This window comes from Rhododendron vialii, chromosome 5a, assembly GCF_030253575.1.
Source record: "Rhododendron vialii isolate Sample 1 chromosome 5a, ASM3025357v1".
Taxonomy (NCBI): Eukaryota; Viridiplantae; Streptophyta; class Magnoliopsida; order Ericales; family Ericaceae; genus Rhododendron; species Rhododendron vialii.
Window position 1 is genome coordinate 12672199 of NC_080561.1, and position 21798 is coordinate 12693996.

A 21798-nucleotide genomic window follows, 5' to 3' on the forward strand; every position below is an offset into this window, starting at 1 on the left:
AGTTGTTAGACAAGATGCCTAAAGAAAAGAACAACGCATTGCTTCTGGTCTAAAGCGAGAGCATCAATGTTTTTGCAAGGGTGACGTTATAGGGTTGGTGGGCATAGGTTGCTAGATGTTGTGACCCGGTGTACCCACATTCTAGAGAATATGCTCAGTAATTTGGGAGATTCTGATGGAGTCTTCCTTGCGAGGTGAGTTCTCTCTTCAATGAAGCTCTAAGTCAAATACTTTCTCCAGGAGGATGAAGTTAGATTGTTAGTGGCTCAAGATATAATTTCTCCATTAGTCATGAACATGTCATTTGATGGCTCAACAAATTGAGATAATAGTAATTGCCTCTTAATTGTCAAATTCCTTAATATTCTTTCTGTGTTCTCTTCATTTGATCATGTTTATAAACATTGAACTATATGTTTCCCAAATAAAGAGGGAAGAAAAGCAGAGATACAAAAGAGCTGGGCATTTTAACCCAAAATTGCTATGGTCCATTTTCAAATTTCATTTTCCTTTTCCTTTTCCTTTTCCTTTCAAGACCTCCAAAATACATTTTATAGCTTTGTGGAGTTTTTTCTTAGTATCTACTTGAGTTAACTTATGTTTACCCGTAATCAAGTCTCTTATAATACTGTGATGCTTTGAAGCTTCATGGTTGCAACCAAGATTAATTGTCCAAACAAATTATTTAGGCCTTTTGATTATAAATAAATAGTACCTTTTAACATGATATATAGTTTGGTCATTTTTCTGTCTTTCCGAGTACACTCTAGTGATATATGGAGGTCTCAGGTCACAATAAATTCCAATTGCACTTGATGGTATGTTCCACGATTCTTTTTTATTTTGTTTGAATGACGACCTGTTTGATACATATTCATATGAGAATTCATGTTATAAATATCTAATGGGGCTTTTACGTGCTGGTTATAAGCTACCTAACACACAGCCCTCCTCCAACCCCAATTGAAAAGCCCGGTTTTGTTTGGTTCATAGAAATTGCAGTGGAATTTTTTAAAATTTAAGTGTTTGGGCCAATTTACGTGTACCTCAACTAATCTTGAGGGACTAATCTCACTGTTCACTAGCGGGGGCCTAAATTAAAGCCTAAGCAAAGACTTGTATGGACTGATTCCAAAGTAATCCATTAGATAGCATTTGGCAATTTTTAAACTTGATGGCACAAACCCCTGAGGCCTTGACCATTTGGCCTATCCTTAGGGGTCTAAAAATTTCAGTGTAATTACGTGATTGAAATCAAGTTTCCATGTAATAAGTGATTGAAAAGTTTCAGCAATTGTAGAAGGTGATATCAATTCTTGGTGATGAGGAGAAAAGGGCACTCAATGATCAAACTGGTTGTGTTGATGATGCTATGAGTACTTATCATCATCATTTTCTGCTGCATTTTTGTTGATCAAGAGGCAGTTATCTCATTTCTTCCTTTCCTGAATGGCAGGATCTTGCAGGAGTTTTTCTGAACTATGTAAAGAAAAGTTGCTTTGGTTTCTTACAATCGTGTCTCTTTTTGAACTGCAGGTCATGATATTTGATTTATATAACACATCTACATTGTTTGCAGATCACTAAGGCTCATACTGAAGAGTTTGAAGCAAACTACAGAGGATCTGACACATAGAAAAAGGATTTGATTGACCTGTATAAGAATTTCAAGGGTAACATGAACAGGTGAATCCTCATGGGAGTGAAATACTTATGCTTTTTCCATCTACATGCTTGCATTTTGTGTCTAAACTATTTCCTCGAACTTTAAGTTTACATGTGATTTTTGACCCAATTTTTTCTGCGTTACTAACCTCTATTGCATTACATATAGGAGGCAAAAGAAAAGTTCTAGCAATTGCATAAGGTGATGTCAATTCTTGTTGTTGAGGAGAAGAGGGCGCTCAATGATCAAACTGGTTGTGTTGATGATTCTATGAGTACTTATCATCATCATTTTCTACTGCATTTTTGTTGATCAAGCAACAACTATCTCATTTGTTCCTTTCCTGAATGGCAGGACCTTGCAGGAGCTTTTTCCGAACTATGTACAGAAAGGTTGCTTTGGTTTCTTACAATAGTGTCTCTTTTTAAGCTGCAGGTTATAATATTTGCTTTATATAACACATCTACATTGTTTGCAGATCACTGAGGCTGATATTGAAGAGTTCGAAGCAAACTATAGAGGATCTGACTCAGAGAAAAATGATTTGATTGACTTGTACAAGAAGTACAAAGGTAATATGAACAGGTGAATCCCCATGGGAGTGAAATAATTATGCTTTTTCCATCTATAGGCTTGCATTTTTTGTCTAAATTATTTTTCTTATGGCGCTATTTATTCAGTAAATCAGATGGACCTGTGTCACTGTTTTATGAAGGAAGATCACAGAGGAATCAAGTTGAGTAAGTCGAGGTGGTCTATAATAGGACAAGCTTGCATGTTGCTCTAGAACAAGTCCGCATTGGTTTTGAAGTGCCTTTAGGGATGGGTTAGTCTGTAGATTTGTAATGAGATTCATGGATGCGATAGGAGTATTCATTGGTTAATGGTTGTTGGTAGGAGAAAATGGAGTTGGTTAGAAATGCCATTTGATTATACAATTTAATTTGTGTAATCACTATTATTATTTAGTTCAAGAGTAACGTACTAAAAGCACACTAATAATGTGCTTACTACACACTAAAATTAGACTTCTTTTGCCTCCATTGGTCAATGCTTTTGAATAAGTGCCTTTAGGCATGGGCTCATTTGCTATTAGAATTCATTCTTAGTTAGCATTCTTTGAAGGGGTATGATGAAATGTGCAAGTTTTTTGCATCCAACTTAATTGATGAATTGTTAAAATTGCTCTAAGCATATTTTGAGGAGGTTAGGGAGGTTGAAAGAGCGGATCATTGTGTAGTGATTTAACTGGCTTAGGTTGTGATTATTTTTAATTTTTTTTGCAAAACTTAGACAACCTTATTTTTGTATATATTTTTTGAAATTCACTTGCTTGAAATTGATTAGATGTACCCTGTTTGAATCTTATTTAAAAAATCTTTTCCTGAAAAAGTCGGGCTTGTTATCGCCTTATCGGGTTGGTTAGAAGCAGAGAAGGGTAATTCAATTTAGTTGTGCTCAGAAGTTTGAACATGTTGCACCGTGCCTGAAGCTCATCCACTAGTCAGAGTATAAAGATCAACTAATTTTGGCCAACTAAATAGGGCTTTGGGGAACCCTTTATTGAGAAATAGTATGGCCAACTAATTTCGGCCTTTTCCCTTTGCAGGTATGATTTGGCGATTGTATGGAGGTCTATATATTCCTTTTGACGTAAGATTATGTTTCTCCTGCTCTCTGTGATTGTTTTTGTTTCTTTTTTCCCTTTTTTACAAAATGTGAGGTGTTAGGAGTATTTAGTTTACTGTTTGACATGTTTTTTACAATACCTTTTGAAGTCCCTTTTTTGTTGGATGGCAATCCGCTTGCTAAGGGTCCTATATATGTTAGCAAATGAAGTGAAACAAGGATTATGCAAATGCCTAGGGCTGCAAACGAATCGAGCGGCTCGCGAGTGGCTCGCAGCTCAACTCGTTAGTAGCTCGTTCAAGCTCGGCTCGGAAGTTAAACGAACGAGCTCGAGCCGATTTTTTCAGCTCATTTTGTAAACGAGCCGAGCTCGAGCTAAGATAAGCTCGCGAGCCGCGGTATATATATTAAAGTTTAAGATTTTTATTATTATTTCATAATTTGATTTTTTCCGTTTTCACTTTCTAGTCAACCAAAGGAAGCGAGAGCACACGCACACCAGTACACCCCTGCTCCATAGGAAAATGAAAGATATATACTTCACAATCAAAATATTTTTGGTTGTATTAGGCCTATGCGATGATATATATGCATTTTTCGTTGGTTCGTTAAGGCTCGTGAACAAGCTCGAGCTCGAGTCAAGCCAAGTCCTGCTCGGCTCGAGCTCGTGTTCGTTAAAAACTTAATAAACAAGCTTGAACACCGTAAAGCTCGGCTTAGCTCGTTTGCAGCCCTGAAATGCCTACTAGGTGTTTGACAGAAAGCCCGCTAGGTGATTATTATTCTCCTTTAGTTATTTTTGTCCATTGAGGTTTCATGATCATTGCAGCTTTTGGTTCTCAATTAGGATTTCCGTTTTTTAGCTCTTTGATTTACTTTGCATGTCACGCCCTCGATTTTCAACATAAATAAATAAGCCATTACGATAAAAGATCCTCGCATAAGATAAAAAAATGCCCAAAATGGTTTTCCACCTGTTTAACTTACAAACAAGCCCCAAGTTTTAAGTAATTACAACCTTCGCACCACGGCCCAAATTAACTTCAACACAAGTACAGTGCGTTTAGAATATTACAAATTTTAGTCAAAAGGTAATTCAAGAGTTAAATTAGTTACAAAGCCATCTTTAATCAAAAGTAAGTCCATTACAAAGATGAGTGAGTAACAAAATCAAGTTAGCTTCCAAAAATCTTCGTGTCCAACACACCATATCATGCAATCTATTGCCCGGCATTAGGACCTGAAAAGAAGGATTTTGTTGAGCTACACTAGCCCAGTAGGAAATTCTCTACAAAATCTATATGTAATGAGATGATAAGCATGAATACGGCGAATCAATTTAAACGGCAAATCCAAACAATGCACGCCAACACCCTTCGCAAGTAGCATAGCAATTCTATACACATACACACACATGCACACACACACTCTTCTTCCAACGAGTTTCCACTCCTTGCGATTTTGTGTTTCCACCCTTTGCGTCACAATATACTCCACATTCGATTCACAACGACAACCCCACTATCATCACAATCAATACTGATGCCATAAACTCATTCCACACACACACACCAACATTATCTATTACGTCACAAATAGCTCTAGGACCATAGTAAACAAGACCACTATATCATTTTCAAGGAATATGCAATCCTCAAGCCATAAAACATTCCATTCGACCATACATTGCAAAATAAACATCCGTATCACACATAACCACAACAAAACATGTAGAGGAAGTGAGAAATTCCCACCAAAATGGGTTTTGAGCAAACCCTAGGAGAAACAAGTGGATTGAGCCCAAATCTTCAAAGATAAGCCCCTCCCAAGCTTAGATATGGGATCTAGGGTAGATATAATCCAAAAAACAAGACAAACAAGCAAGGATCAACAAATAATTGAGAGGAGAGAGAGAAAAACGTGGGTGAGTGCCGAAAAGTGAGAGCAAGGACACAAAGCTTACCTCTTGTTCACCAAATGTGAGATTCAAGTAATTTTGAAGTAGAAAACCCTAGGATCTTGAAGATTGGAGGTTGAAATCAAGAGTTTCGGGTGAGATTGGAGTGGGGTGGGTGAGAGGGGGTGTTTCTAAGGTTATTTCGTGGGTTTGGGTGTGAAAAATGGTAAAGGGGTGTATTTATAGTAGTCCAAAAAGCGTGCTGAATTTTTTGAAAAATGACAGTGGGTACCAGTACTAAAAAATTCGGTACCTGTACTGGAACCTTCAAAAGTCAAATTGTCCCAGCTCTGGACACTGGGTACCTGTACTAAAAAATGCAGTACCGTACTAGCTGGGCAAAAAAATGAAAATTTTCCGACAGTCACCAAATCAAACCCCAATCGCTACCAACACTTTCAAACATCATTACAACCTCAAAATACGATCTTCCACATATTTAGATGATTTTAGAAAATATAATAATTTGCAAGTCTCTACATTGCAGGTGCGATTTAATTTTTTCTGTGATTTAATTGTTTGAAATGCTAACCTCTTTGTCACCCACCTCTCACAGTTACCCAACTCTGTTCTTCCTGTGAATCCATATTTCTAATGATACTGAAATGGCTGGTTTTAACTGGAATTCACACTAGCATGACACAAATAGACTTCAGGCAGTAGTATTTGTTGTTCCACATTTTGTTAGTATTTGTTGGTTCTACTCCAGCTACAAAGCATTGCTGCTCTATTTGGCAAGTATATTTTTTTGTTTAGTCAAGTTAGGCCAACTAGGGTAATCTAGTAAAAATAATTTCTGCTTTGTATGAAGAATTTGAAGATTCGTCCTTCTTTATTTCAAATAAATAATAATATGTTGGTGGTTGAGCGAGTCCGTCTTCAGGTAGCTTGCAAAAATTGGAGGTGATGAAATATGGTAATTTAAAAAGTGCCTTCAGGCATGAGTTGATAGATAATAGTTGTCACTTATCAAAAAATATATTTGAGAGGAGTTTGAAATTGGTATTTGGAGGCTCAGGGTTTTGAAATTGGTATATCTTGGATTTATATACATAAATCCTAGGGCATGAAATTGTTTTCTTGGATCAGCCACATCTTTTGTATAAGAATCAGGTTCCCATTGGCATGAAATTGGCATTGTTTTCTTTCCTTGGCAAAAAACGTTGACCTCTATTAAAGGGATCTATACTTTTGAATCTTATCCTGATGTAAGGTCTTCTGAGGATGCAGGGCAGCATGTGTAGGCAATTTGAGCATTGACCTACCGTACTTCATGAGGTAATAGTAACCATCACATAAAATTTGAACATATTGAATTGTTCATGTTTTCTTAGATTCACATGATTAACTTAGGTGGCCTTGTGTCAAGCATATTGTATGGTAAGATTGCACGATAGTTGCTTTAGGTTGGGATTGCCTAATTTCAGAAAGTGCCTTGAAGCACATGCAATTTGGGTGTTGGTACATGAAAAGTTAGGGGAAGAAACAATTAGTGTTTTGCTATGGCATTAGGTTTATTGTAAATTAATAAGGTTGAAGGTGGACAAAAAGAGCTGGTTAATGTGTGGATATTCTGAAATTAAGTGGCCCCATCAACAAACGAACAAAGTTTACCTGTTTTTGTTCTAGATACAATTTATGTGTACTTTTATGTTCCCATTGCGATAGGTTGCTAAATTTATGATTGCTTTGGTACACAAGGTTTTGAAAAAATGGGATTGAAGTGAAGCTGCAAAATTATTCTTAGAGTGTCCTGGAACATCTCTCCGGAAATGAACATTAAGAGGATTGTTATATGCTAAAATAGTTATGATTATTTTATTTGCTTCCCTTTTTGTATTTTGATCATACTATTGTACATGGATGTGATTTGGGTACTGGTTGGTCAATGATTTTTGGTTGAGAAAATGAAACCGCTTAGAAATCCCAATTTTAGCAAAGTTAGTAGATTGAGATTCTTCAATGAGGTTCTTCTATGAGGTTTATGTGCTATTAAAACAGGAGTTCGAAGGGATCGTTTTCACTCTTGCCAAGTTATAGTAGTTGAACATAATTTTTGTATCTTGAATCTCGGGAAAATTGCATAGTTTAGTTAAATACATTTTGTTTTAGTTTGCTAGAACTAGCAAAGTTTAGGTTGGGGGGTGTGATGAGTACCCAATATTGTAGATATTTGGTGCGACTAGTCCCATTTTATGTTGTTTTACGTTTATTTAGCTTTTATAGCGATATTACACGTAAGGTGTGTTTTTAGTATTTTTCTGTAAAACGTGCAAATAAGGCGCATTTCAACACCATGCATGGCCTAAGTGCTTCCAAGTACCCGAAAACCCTGTCGGCCCCTTAAAATCTGTCTCTAAGTATGGAAAAATGACTTTCTGGAAAAATATCGATTTTCAAGATAAAAAATGGCGGTAATTGATCCTTGAATTTTTCTAAGAGTAACTACAAAGTTGCAAGGTTTTATTTGAAGAGCAATGTCATGTTTTGAGTCATTTCCTCTAGAGAAAAACATTCAGTTTTCCATTTTACACTAAAAGTGGTGGTTGACATTTTGATATAATTGGAATATTGAAATTCTGGTAATGCCATTGTTTCCAAATGAAGGGTACTTTCTTATTTTCATTAAATAAATTAAAGTAAAGAAAAGGTAAAAGAAATGTTTAAAATATAGTCTTTACTTATTTTCAACCTACCATAAGTAGAAACTTTCTTTTAATGGCAACTTTATTAGATATTTGGTTGAGAGAGATGCTACCTTGTATAAATAGGCCCCTCTCTCTCTCTCTCTCTCTCTCTCTCTCTCATCGTCTCATGTGTAGATATTTATGCTTTAAGTCTTTTTCTTTCTAAGAACTTCATAGAAGTCTTCTCAAGTTTTCTAGTTAATTTGTTCAAAAACACCTTAAGGTATTGGTCTTTTGTTCATTTGTCGTTTATTAATGTTGTAGCTACTAGTTGGATCTTCATATAAATCAAGTTTATTTCCGTTTTTATCGGTTAATCATGTTTTCATTTCCTAGCATGCTTTCTAGTCTTTTAGTCATGTGTGAGTAGTTTCTTGGTTAAGTCTCGGGGTAATCTTTCCCGAGGACTTAGGTGGTTATTTGGTTCTCAACCTTCAGGCTTAAAATCATAGTTTTCGGAATCAAATTAACCTAGCCATTTTGGTCTAAGCGAGGGGTGTTAACTTCTTAGTATGTTGTTTAGTCAAGCGGTCTTGGCAAGCGACATGCCGAGGGCTCGTGGCCTCCTACGTGTTAGATGCATTAGCAAAAATAGGTTGGATTAATTCCGTTTAATCACATTTTTGGATAAACATAGTCGTTAAAGTTAAATATTCCGGGCATGAGCACGCGGTCGCGACTCTCGTTTGAGTTATAATTGAGAACCGGTAGCGGCCTTTGTCAAGGGAAAGATGATCCCTAGACTTGCCTCTTTTAGTTTATAAAGCTCATTTCTAATCTTTCGTTTTAGCATTTCCACCGTTTAAAGCAAAACCAAGTTGGCCGTCTTAAACGCCAAAATTCCACCTTATAATACCTACAATCCGATTAAGCTATCTTTGAATCCCTGTGGTACGATCCCGATCTTACCGGTTTATTATGCTACCGACGATCTAGCCCTACGGGTTTTCCAACCTTATATTTGAAGGCGAGGTTTTGGAGTTAAGCAATGTCCATATTTGCTAAATTGCTAGCCTAAATTATGAAGTGAAATTGGACGTTTCGTAAACACCCTTAATGATATCAAATGGAGCTAATTTTTTTACAGAGACCCCAAAAAAAATATTTTGAATAAAATGAGTGGCTCTGATTATCTTTTTTGGACCCGAGACAGGCGTTGTCTATATAGACAGTCGTTGTCTATATAAATGAGCGGCTCTGATTACAGATGGAGCTGTATGCGTTGTCTATATAGCACTTGTTGTACTAGTAGCATTTCTGATCTCTCAGGTAAGAGTTAAATCCACTTGAGCCCGGCAAGCTCAAGATGACGTGATCTCATTACTAGGTTGCAATTTTATTCTCTTTCATACGAGAAATTTTTGGGTGTCGGGTGAGTATCACGTGGTGTTCAAGCAGCTCATTCGGGCCATCTGAAAGTGAGTTGAACGGCCTAGATTGAAACCCTCACTCTCTTCTCACCTCACCACTCTCTCCTCTTTCTCTCTCCTTTTTTTTCTCTCCAAATCTGAGCCGTCCAAATCCAAAATGGGTGGCCCGGATGCACCGAGCGGACACCACGTGATATTCACCCGGCACCCAAAGTTTTTTACTTTCATACATTTATTTTGGAAGCAGGGACCTGTTGGCCAATTGGGACAACATGGGTGTTGTCCATCTAAAATTACGTCGTTTTGGATCAAGAAACCATTCCCCCTAGTACTTGTTTGGTGCCCAATAAATGGGCAAGAGAACATTAAATTAAGAAAACATAACATAAAACATTGGATTGAGTTAAATTTTTTTTTTACAAGAATATACAAAAATATTTTAACAGTAATGAGCGGCTTGAATTATTTTTGTAGGACTAATTTAAAAGTCAATTAATTATTTTATCTAAAATTAAGTGTTGTTTTACGAAGTCTGAAAAGCTCTTATCGATAGCAGCTAATGTTTTGTACAAATCAATAAAAAAAATTAAGAATAACGAACGGTTTGAACTATCTTTGTGGGACCCAAAGTGGGTCCCTTAAAAGATTAATAAACCATTAATCTAGAGCAGTCAAACACTTTGATTTTAGATTAACCTATTGGAGGGAGCTATTTCTTTTTGTACAAATCAATAAAAAATATTTTAAAAGCAACAAACGGTTTGAACTATCTTCGTAGGATCCAAAATGAGCCCCACAAAAAAATCAATAATAATTTAATTTTTTTTTGTGGAGCCCATTTTTGATTCTACAAAAATGGTCCAAACTGTTCGTTGTTCTTAAAATATTTTTTATTGATTTGTACAAAATATTAGCTTAATCTTATATCAATAAAAGTTTGTTTAGAATTGGTAGGGGCCAAACACTAATTTTATATTTATAATTAAATTATTTACTTTTAAATTATTCCTACGAAGATGATTAAAGATGACGTGATATTGCTATTCGTATTACTCAATTTTACAACTGTCCTACCCATTCGCAAATAGTATAGTAAAAAGTACAAAGTAAAAAGTTTAAAAAAAAAAAAAAAAATCCGATCAAATACCATAGTTAGAGTGCTATGGGTACACCGGTGGTGTACACCACCCATGTGGCAACTGACAAATGGTCCCTACCTCTTCTATTCCAATTCAAAATTTCACCCAAAAAGTTGTCGGGAATTTAACCTCAACTTTACTAACTCAAACCCACATACCCTCACCCCCCTCCTGACTTTTACGCCTACCTCACCCCATTTACACCTCCCCCGGTCCCACCGGCAACGTCGGCAACCACCACCACCATCAACACCGGCGACCACCACCACCATCGATGCCGGCGATATTGCCTACGAGGCATACAACTTCTGCTGTTGACTTCTCTCTCTTCCTCGCTGTCTCCAGGCAGTTCTACATAAATCTCTCTCTCTCTCTCTCTCTCTCTCTCTCTCTCTCTCTCTCTCTATATATATATATATATATATATATATATATATATATATATTTACCAAGTTAGATTCCAACCGCGATGGCGTCTCTGAGCTCCAGTCCATCTTCAATGCCCTCAGCTTTGACGTCGACACGTCCTCGGCTGATCTAACCAACGCCGTGATGGAGATCGACAAGGACGGTGACAGTGCCATTGACCTCCAGTCCGGGCCAAGAGTTCGCCGAGTTCCACTGCGCGAACGCGTCCACCCAAGTCGCCGTCGACATCTGAATGTACTAATAATAGTGGATAAAACCAGCGTTGGTATAACTTGGGACTGGATTCGGATTCATAACTTATTAATCATTCTTGGCCTCAATCTGTTCAAACACTAAATTTTTTTCCAAGTGAACGTAATTGAGCGTCTCTTTGGGTTTTTATTGACAGAGATCGAGTTTATCCAAGGCCAAATTTGGGTGTGTAAATGATTCAACAGTAGAATGATCGACTGGGTTTCATCATTGGCGGTCCTGTGACAATAATCAAAAGAGTATCAAACCACAATATTGATCAAAGGCTAGTAACCTGTAGAGGGTAAGCTTTGCAGAGACAATTCAACAAATAATAATAAATCCTATCAATCAAAGGCTAGCTCATCCGCATCGTGTGGCAAATCAAAAGAGTAGAATAAGGGCAACCATTGCCATGGCTGATGGCTCTGTTTCTTGGCTTCAGAACCAGAACAGGGTAATTCATGTTTCCCCAAAAACCTCATTTATTTCTACTTAATTTTGTCTGGAATAAAATTTCATGTGGGTTGCACTACCAAGGGCCCAGCCGCCCAAATAATCTAATGGGTGAAGAATTAAGATGGTACTATTAACTGCTTTGTGTCACACCCTCTAATGGTAAAGCTCTCCATTCACGTTCTCTTTCAGCGACAGTAGCAAGATTCGATTTTTTCAAGAGACTGAGAGAGATGGAAGTCGTTGGCCGCAGGCGTCGATCGTGCTGGCGGTCGTCGGCGTCGACGGTGAAAGGTGAAAATGGGGTCGATGGAGGGAGTAAAAGTCTGACTCGGGGGAGGGTGTTGGGTTTGGAACTGAGTTTAGTAATGGGTCAAATTCCCGGCAACTTTTTGGGTGAAATTTTGAATTGGAAATAGATGAGGTAGGACCCATTTGTCAGTTGCCACGTAGGTGGTGTACATATGGTGTACACCACCGGTGTACCCATAGCACTTTTGGTAATAATAATAAATAAATAAATAATATTGATAGTTACAAATTCTGATGGAATTGGAAGATGGCCCAGACGGCCCGTTTAGATGGAGGATTTGTTTTAGGTGAATATAGAATGAGGATGGATTTGAAGGTGGATATATAATGAGGGACAATATGTTAAGAAGGGTGACCCCACCTTTTAAGAATGATGAATTTATAATTAGGTGTTTGGATGATTTTTTTAAGAAGAGAGATTTGGAGTGTGGATATGATAGGATTAGGTGTGAAATGACTTAATTGCCCCACTTTGAATTTTTAATGTTCAAAATTGGTTTATTTCATATTAATTAAAATAAATAGATATTTACCATTAATTTTAGAATAAAATAATTTCATTTTAGAATACAAAATGTTTAACCTTAATTTCATTTTAAAAAATATTTTTTCCGACATAAGTTAAAAGTAAATCATAATTTATATTAGAAACAATATTAATTATTGAAATTTTTTTTAAAAATGTAAGTGGAAAGTGAGGAAGCGTTATATATGTATATATACGTAATTGGAACCATACATAACCCCATCCTCTGAAACCCACTGGTCGTTCACCCAGGCCCCATCCAATCCCAATGCTCTGCAACCCTTTGTCTTCTCCGACCACCATTGTTGCCGCCGTCGTCAATCATCTCTCTCTCTCTCTCTCTCTCTCTCTCCATCCAGATTTGTTGTGTTAAGAGAGCATGTTGGTCTTTGGGCTCCCGGATATAGCAACGACAGGGGTACCTTGTCGGTGGCTAATCCACCCGTAGGCGGATTTGTAATCCCATCTTGCCCAAATCCGGGAACAAATCCATGTATGGTTTTGGCCTCCCAAATACCGGATTTAAGTGGGGCCATGGCTACAAATTTGGGCGCGTACAAATCCAGGGGCCAAATCCAGCTTCCAAACAGCCCATGAAGTTGTTACCACTTACCAGTTCCAATCGTGACACGCGCATGTACTATATATTTCCCCAGCTTCCTGATGTAGAATTCAAATATGGAAAGGAATCAAACGATAGATTCCAATGACTTTCATTAATCATGTCGATGGTTGGACGAACAGTATGCTGTAGTGATCTTCTTGCACTTGAAGAAGACAAAATAAATATTTGACTGAGACCGTTGGAAACAGTGGAAGGAAACAAGGGGACGCTGAATTCACACGTCTGGAGTTGATAAACGACTGACAAACTCTACACCAATGACTACTTAACTTCGAGAGGTTTGGTCAAATCGGCATAAAAAAAAATAAATAAGTACTTGTTTTCTACAATATTGCATGTTTTTTTTTTTTGATCCGCTACAATATTGCATGTTTGATTTTTACGGAAACTAACATTTTAAATCTCGGGATCACTGGAGATTTGTCTAGTTATATTAACTTAGGGCCCTAAAATCACGTAAAGTGCGCATAAGTTGAGCCGAACATCTAATCATAAATAGGGGTTCTTACTGGCCGCCCCTTTTTTGTCTTCACATGCCGGTCCAGCCCCACTCTCTAACGTGCCCTTTCCTCCCAAGCCCTGTTTCAAGTGATGTACCCAAAATACCCGGCCCAAACGCTGCCTCTGTTTAAAAGAGATCCTGCCACAAGAGAGAGAGAGAGAGAGGGAGAGTTACAGATCAACAATGGTGTCTTCGTCTTCTTCGCCGGTGGTGACGGTGACCTTTTCGAGCTTGACGATTGGTGCTCCGGTGTCTCCGTCTTCGCCGGCGGCGGGTTTTTCTGCGTCTGTGCTCTGGATCGACCATTTGAATAGAGGAAGTAGGTACGAACCAGCCATGTACAGGAAGCTCGACGATGCCACCCCGTCCTCATCGTCTTCGCCTCCTCCGTCGTTACCACGCCGCATCTCGCTGGCGACTTCTGTTGCCGCCAATCTTCTTCGCTCAGACGAGATCGACTTTTCCGGCGTCCTCTTAAAGACCCCACTGGCCACGCTCTCTTTCGCCTCCTTTGCCACTCCTCCCGCGTCGGCGGCATCATCGGCAAGTCTGTCACCATCATCAAGCAAATCCAACACGACACCTCTTCCAGAATTCGCGTCTCACCACCACCGTCACGAGCTCCAATACCTCAGTCTAAAATCTTACAAGTGCGGCACATTATTTAAAACCTGTACTGTTTAAAACCTTTAATTACCGTTCTCTTTTCTTCTGTTGGGTTTTACTAGGTGTGGATGTGTATGAAAGTGTATGGGTTATTTGTATGCGCAGCACTGGAAAATCTTTGGGTGTGAATTCTTCATTTGGGGGTGAATTGTGTCCTTTTTAAAGATGTGAATTCTGTCTTTTTTGAAGATATGAATTCTTCATTTGGAGGTGAATTGTGTCATTTTTAAAGATGTGATGTCTGTCTTTTTTGAAGATATGAATTCTTCATTTGCGTTTGAATTTTGTTTTTTCAAGCGTGTGAATTCTCATTTGGGGATGTGAATTCTGTCTTCCTCATTTTTTCTATGAATTCTTTGACACCTCCTCCCGAATTTTTTGTATGTAGGAGTAATTTAAGAATATTGTGAATGGAGGCGTTGATGTGAGAAGTTAAGAACTACCTGTGTTTTTGTTTTTATCAAGATTAAGCGTTTGTTTGTGAATTATTTTAGAGGGGTGTGAATTCTGAATTTAGGGTTGTGAATTTGTGTAATTTGAATGGGCATGAATTCTAGAGGTGTGAATAGTGCAAAGGGGTGTGAATTCTGGAAATGTGTGAATTCGTGGAAGTGTGAATTCTTAAAAGGGGTGTGAATTCTTGAAGGTGTGAATTCTGTGAGTGGTGTGTGAATTTTGGAGGGTGTGAATTCTGTGGGTGGGGTGTGAATTTTGGAGGGTGTGAATTCTTGAAGGTATGAATTCTGTGGGGTGTGAATTCTGTGGGTGGGGTGTGAATTTTGAAGGGTGTGAATTCGTGGAGGTGTGAATTCTTAAAGGTGTGAATTTTGTAGGGTGTGAATTCTGTGGGTGGGGTGTAAATTCTTGGGGTGTTGAAATAGTGACAAGGGTAAAATAGTAAAAATATCTTTAAAAAAGGGCTGGATGAGATAGCTCTACAAAAAAGGGTTTGCATGGAACTCCAAGTAAAAAATAGGACCGGCCAGGAATTTCCCGTCATAAATATTCCCTCTGTCCCAATTTAAGGCCGCATTCTTTTGAACTTAAGTTAAACTCAACTTAAATCTGAAAACTTTGAATAATAAAACTAATTAAGATCTATATTACATATTTTTTTGTGATCCATATTAAAAGATATAAGTAATTTCAATACATATAATCAACTTCACAATTTTTGAGGTTAATTTTGAAAATTTAGAACAAAATTTTTGAATTCTTAAATAGGTCGATTTCTCGTAGAGAACACTTAAATTGAGACGGAAGGTGTAAGAAATAATAGTAATAAGCATGGGGTCCATAATAAAGTTGTGGTTAAAGTTTGGAGTAGCGTCAGGATTCCGCTTTCATCGGACGGTGATTACGATAAGCAACCGAAGCTAGCAACGTTGACAACGCATTACCGGCCGATAAAACTGACTATTAAATATTCCTAGTAGTAGAAAATATGAAAAAGTTTTTGTCTTCCCTATGGTATCCGTTGGTGATCCGGACCGTTCTCACATATTTTGAATGGTTCAGATCTATTTTCTCTCTCTACCCTCACTCCACTACTCTCTTTTCTCTTTTTTTCTCTCTAAAAATTGGACCATTCAAAACACGTTTGAATATTTCGATTGCCGACGGGTACTACATGCATCCAAAAATTTCTGAGAAAAATGGCATTGACTGGTATGGCTGGATTAGATGATTATGAAAGTGACAACTGGGAATCTTTATTTGATACTCCACTGAATCCAAAACAGCCCTCGTCACACGTGATTCCTATGTCAAGGGTTGGGCCCCTCTATTAGTTCAATCCCATAACAGAAGGCTACTTCAAAATTTGTAGAGTGGCCCACGAATGCTGAAACAATCCCTTATCGATATTGGTTTAAGCTAATTTTTTTCAAAAATTCATAGAAAAAATATTTTAAAAATAATTTGCGATTCGAATCATCTTTGTAAGACCCCTTATGAGCCCATCGAAAATAAAAAAATTCAAGCTTTTCTTGCAGGTTCTAAGCCGGCCCTATCTTTGAAGGTGTGGCAGCTCAATTTTTGAACAAAGTTTAAAATGAAAACGTTAAATAAATGTTTAACCAGTGAATAGTTCCTCGTGGAAGAAAAAGAGCAACCGGTAGCTTCGAAAGAGAAACGTTTTTCTCGAAACTAGTTCTTGACTATACTACTAAACTTTTTAGATCGAGAGGGTGGTCGAGTGGTGGTTTAGTAACGGCTTAGGATGTGTTTCTTGAAGAACTCAAGAAGAAACTCGATAACAAAGAAAGAACAAGGCAAGAACACAAGAATTTCTAGAGAGAGAAGTTGAAGGCTTGAAGGTGTGAGTTGAATGACATGAGGGGAGTGCTATTTATAGCAAAAATCTTGGGCTCTCTCTCCCTCTCTCTTGCGCCCCCCCCCCCCCCCCCCCCCCCCCCTTCTCTCATTTTTTTGTTCCATTGAATTGTCAAATCTCACCTTGAATCAAGCCATAGCCTTCTCTCACTTTTCATTTCTATTTTAGGTCATAATCTAGGTTATCATGAAGGGTTTTGGCCTTGTCTTGTTCTAGGATGCCTTACTTGTAAGGAAGAAAAACATGATTGGCTAGATTTATGTTTAAAGAAGCTTAGATATGGGTTGTAAAGTAGTTCTAGGCTTTGAGTGTGAGGTTGGCTAAAGAGGTAGCTTGTATAAGTGTACAAAACACATGCACACACTCACACACACACACACTCTCTCTCTCTCTCTCTCTCTCTCTCTCTCTCTAGTACCATGTATATCTATCTATCTATATATATCTCTTTCTCTATATATATATATATATATAGAGAGAGAGAGAGAGAGAGAAAACCTAGGAAAGTAAGCCTGGAAGGGTAACTATTAGGTTCAAAACTATTAGTCTTAGGTTTGCATGCATAGCAAGGCTAAGTTTTCTTCTTTTGGAAGCAAAATGATTACTTCTAGTGGTCTAATGGTTCCATTAGGGTTGGCGGGGTTCACAAGGCTCAAAGATGGTCAAAAAGGTTCATCTAAGATTAGGGGAATGCAACTAGGTGTGGTGGTAGTTAGGTTTCTCTAACTAATTAGTTAGAAACTAATTCTACTTGCCAAGTAGGATTTCTAGCCAAGAAATATAATTTTCAAGAATTAGTTTACTCACTAGGAAAATATAGAAGTGTTTTTTCAAGCATATTTGTCCTTATAAAAGGACTAGATTGTCCGAGGGTAGGAGTTTTAATTTTAAATGTCTCAAATCTAATTATGACAGATTATTAGAAATTAAAAAGAATTTTAAAAGCAATCCAAGTAAATAAAAATGAAATTTGAATATTTAACGAAATTTTTATTTACTGAAAATTAGAGTCGTAACAGATATTACCTGAAAATTTTGGTCGTCTAATGAAGGCGGCCAACGAAAGTGCTAAATAATGTAGAAATGACGCAACTAAATTCTTTGACAGTTTTATTGAATAAAATTAATAGATACGATAAAAGCTTGTAATAATAAAGTAAATAAACAGCTCCTTGTTCAACAATGAATGAGATCATTATTGATAGATCGATCTTCTCGTCAGACAGTGTGGAGAATAATTTTGACAAGCTAAGATTGGAGCAAGCAATTTTGAGAGATTTTTTCGGGAGGATGATTTTGGCACTCCAATTTTTTATGATGGCATTTCAAAATTAGTTTTTTAGTGTGTCTTGCTATGTAACAACCCGATATTTTTATTAATAATAATATCATATAATTAGTATTATTGATAATAAAAATTATTATTCTTTAATAGGATATATTTATACAAACATAATTATCCTATTCTAATTATCCTATTTTATTTATTTTTATTGCATGCATGCATATTACGAAATTCCTTCCACTTCTCCCTCTCCTACTCAGACTCTACTCCTTCTCCCTGATCACATCTCTACTCTTTTTCGTCAATCTCAAGCCTAGAGTTGAATCCCGTTAAAACACAATTTTATTTCCCCTTATCAAAAGAATTCCCTTATATATACCCTATAACCCCGACCCTAGGGCACACCACGCCACTCCCCATATTCCACCAGTCCAGAAGAGAGAGAGAATTCGGAGAAAACGGAGCTCCAATCAATGGAGTTCTAAAGAGAGAAAGAAAGAGAGAGAAAAGTGGGTTTTCATTTCAAAGCCAATCGAAACCCGAATTAACCATTCCAATCTGTTTCTACCACTCCTAGCATCGCCAAACGTCGGTCAAATCGAGCCCAAGGTTCCCCGATCGCCAAAACTGAAGTTGTCTTCTCCAAAGTTTCAAAATTCGTTTTAAAATCAATTCGGCCCGAACCAAAGTATTATAATCTATTCCAAACACTCCTCTAAGTATATTTATTATTTTTATGCGTGACCCAATAGCCCGAATGAACCCATGCATCAAAACCGTGACCAAAAACCAAAAAAATCGAATCTGACCCGAACCTTGCGGCCGCAACCTGCGGACCGCAAGAACCAGTCGCCGAGTTCGCGGCAGAGGTCCCAGCCGCAAGGTCAAACTGGTCCAACCTTGCGGTTTGACCTGTTTCGTTTCGAATCGACTTTTCTACCTTCCGAACATCGTTTTCGACCCCCGAATTATTTTTCCTAGACTTTTCACACTCCAAAGATCATAACTTGTTAAGATCATATTTTTTTAATTTAATTATCTATTTATTAAATTATTTGTTCGTTATCCATCAAAGTTTACAAACGAAAAATATTTGCGACCTTTCAAATAATATTTTTAACACCCAAACTATTTTTCCTTGATTCCTCACACCTCAAAGATGTTATCTTGTTAATTGCATATTTTTTTTATTTAATTTACTATTTATTATTATTTTTACAGTGTTTTTCGATTAAAAATTCTTTACGACCTTATAACCTTATTATAAATGCCCGAATAATTTTATTTAGACTCTCTATATTCTGAAGATGAAATTTTGTTAACAGTAGCATATTTTAAATTTATAAACTATTTATTATCTATTTACTTCACTTTCGGCCACTTTATTTAAACGTCTTTATTTAAATTAATCCCGTGATCTTTCGAACCCAACTTTTGACACTCAACTGGTTGCATAGGACCTGTAGGACTCTTATTAAGGTCATGATAAATTTTTTAATATTTTTATCTAATTAATGTATTTAATTAGTTTTGAATTAATCTATTACCTTAGAATTAATTAATAAGAGCCCAGAAACTTTTCCTTTTAATTTCTTTTAAATATCCTACTTTATTATTGACAGTGTGACCATACAAGATTAAGGGCAACGACCCGTCCATAATAAGTTGCGTGATTACTTTGTTTAGTAATTGTTTTAATTATTATTGATTTGTTGTATATTGCATCACTGCTTAATTGAATGCTAGATTGGACCCTAGACATGGGTTGGTATGCGAATAGAGTTCACTTAGACGATGCTAGGTAATGGATGAATTGGAAAGTTTTGTTTTCTTTAGAATGCCTGCAGGCGGGATTTTGAGATGTGATGAGTTGGATGTAATGGTTTGAAACTAGCAAAGTAAGTCCAGTGTTGATTGATGAATGATGATTGGCAAAGTAAGCCCAATGATGAATGATGTATTGATACTGGCAAAGTAAGCCCAGTGATGATTGTGAAGTGGTATATAAGATAAGCGAACCCTAGTTATGATTCGGGCATGATAAGCTTTCTTTTGTTGTAATGAGAGGGATACATGCTAGGTACATAACTGAAGTGCAATCCGCGACAACAAAAGAAAGTGAGCTCATGGGACAGGGCATAGCTAGCGGTTGGGGAGGAAAGATCCCGCGGAGGAGATCTTAGATTACACGACAAGTTAATGGATAGTAATAAACTGATTATGTGGAACAAACTCTGTGTTACTTTATTGCACTATTATTATCCTGTTGCATGCTAACTGTAAAGTAAGAAGGGTAGTTGGGTTGGATTATACTTCGGGGTGAACTTGTTCACTCAGGTATGGATTGCCTGGCTTTCGTGCCAGATTTTGCAGATAATCAAGAAGAGACACCAAATCCTGAAGGTGAACAGTTTTATGCTGAAGAGAACCCAGAGGTGGGAGCTGAGCCAGAATATGCTTGGGATCCATATCAAACTTAGAAGTTGGCTCTGTTATTTTGTTTAGTTTATTACCACAAAGACTATTTTCAGTATTGCTACGATAATTTGTAATAGACGAAACTTTAGGGTATTATCCGGTTTGGATTTTGAATTTTAATTCAATAAATTTTTTAGAAATCAATATTTAAAACCTCCGATTTTATTTTCAAAAATCGGGGCGTTACATGCTAGGTATAATTTATACACTAAATGACAAGTTTTGAAATGCTATCATAAAAAAATAGAGTGTCAAAATAATTTTTCATTTTTCTGTCAAAAACCATATAATGAGGATCCATACATGCATGTAACTCTCTGACAGCATCCGTGAGTGGTGTAGGACTTGTTACTCTCACTAATGCTACACCCGTGGGGTCCATTAAGAGTACTATACAAACGATTCGAGCCGTTTATTGAATGTAAAATATCTTTTCAACAGTCTTGACCAAAAAATCAGCTCAATCCAATACTTATAGGTGCTCGAATTAATCATTTATCTTTTCATTAGGATTTCAGAATAATAAGAAGTTAGATGATCCAATCGAGTATCTATAGGTATCGAATTGAGCTAATATCCTTGAAACAATATTTTACATTTAATAAACGACTTGAATCATTTGTGTGAGATCCGAAGTGGGCCCCACAGACAAATCAGTGCGCAATCTATGTGGAAAAAGTCTGTGTGAACAGACTTACCGCATGTTACTTGAATATTTGTACTCATTCCATCTCAAAATTTTGGTTCATCTTAAAAGGTCGTGTTAATTTTCTACCCTTTTGTGCATAATTGTTTTAACCATTTGTAGGAATTTAAATCTCCATAGTCAGTTAAATTAGTGTCAAAGTACAAAATTTATGGACCAGACGGCTTATTCAATAAACAAAAAGTTTATGTACATAAAATCTAAATCCAACACCAAACACAACCCCCCACATCTATATGAGAGGTTGTGTTTGAATTGTTGTGTATGTAGCATAATTATTCAATAAACCATAATTAAGGGGTGTTATGGTTAAATAAGCCACATGACTTCTTTTTTTAATTCAATTTTTTTCGCATTTAGTTGTTTCGCGTTAAATTTTGTGAATTATTGGTTCGTCCCAACGATAGAAGTTGAAAAGTAAAACATTATGTCCAAACTTACAATTTTTTGAATAAAAACAAAAATGAGTAAAAAAGTTAGATGGCTTTATTTAAAGAAATTTGAGTTTGCATTACAATTTTTTACTTTTCTCGATCTCTCTCGTTGACACGAACAAATAATCCACAAAAATTTGATGTGAAACTGACAGATGCGAATTTTTTTTTGAATAAAGACAAAAAAATAATTAAATGGCTTATTTAGCCAAAACACCACTAATAAGAAGAAGGAAAGAGAATTGATATATGATTTATTCGAAGCTGCCACTGGTATGCGAATGATGCATAATTATTTTCGTATTGGTGGAATCGAATTATTTTTGTGTGGGCGATAGAGTACTTTTGTCCTCCGACAAATTTTG

At 36.9% G+C, this 21798-nt stretch overlaps 1 protein-coding gene across 1 annotated transcript; it reads left to right on the forward strand.

Annotated features, from left to right (window-relative positions):
- On the forward strand, positions 1-2459 carry LOC131328052 (chaperone protein dnaJ 6-like). The gene is made up of 6 exons (XM_058361183.1): positions 1-194; positions 1457-1686; positions 1835-1940; positions 2021-2058; positions 2145-2251; positions 2347-2459. Exons 3-6 carry the CDS (start codon positions 1871-1873, stop codon positions 2408-2410), a joined length of 279 nt encoding a protein of 92 aa, XP_058217166.1. The 5' UTR covers positions 1-194; positions 1457-1686; positions 1835-1870; the 3' UTR covers positions 2411-2459.
- Positions 2460-21798: the final 19339 nt, after the last annotated feature.

Excerpts from the sequence above, each read along its gene's own strand:
- LOC131328052 (XM_058361183.1), top strand. The coding sequence starts at position 1,871 with ATGTCAATTCTTGTTGTTGAGGAGAAGAGGGCGCTCAATGATCAAACT. Across the intron at positions 1,941-2,020 it reads TTGTGTTGATGATTCTATGA|GACCTTGCAGGAGCTTTTTC; the intron begins GTACTTATCATC and ends CCTGAATGGCAG. Across the intron at positions 2,059-2,144 it reads TCCGAACTATGTACAGAAAG|ATCACTGAGGCTGATATTGA; the intron begins GTTGCTTTGGTT and ends CATTGTTTGCAG.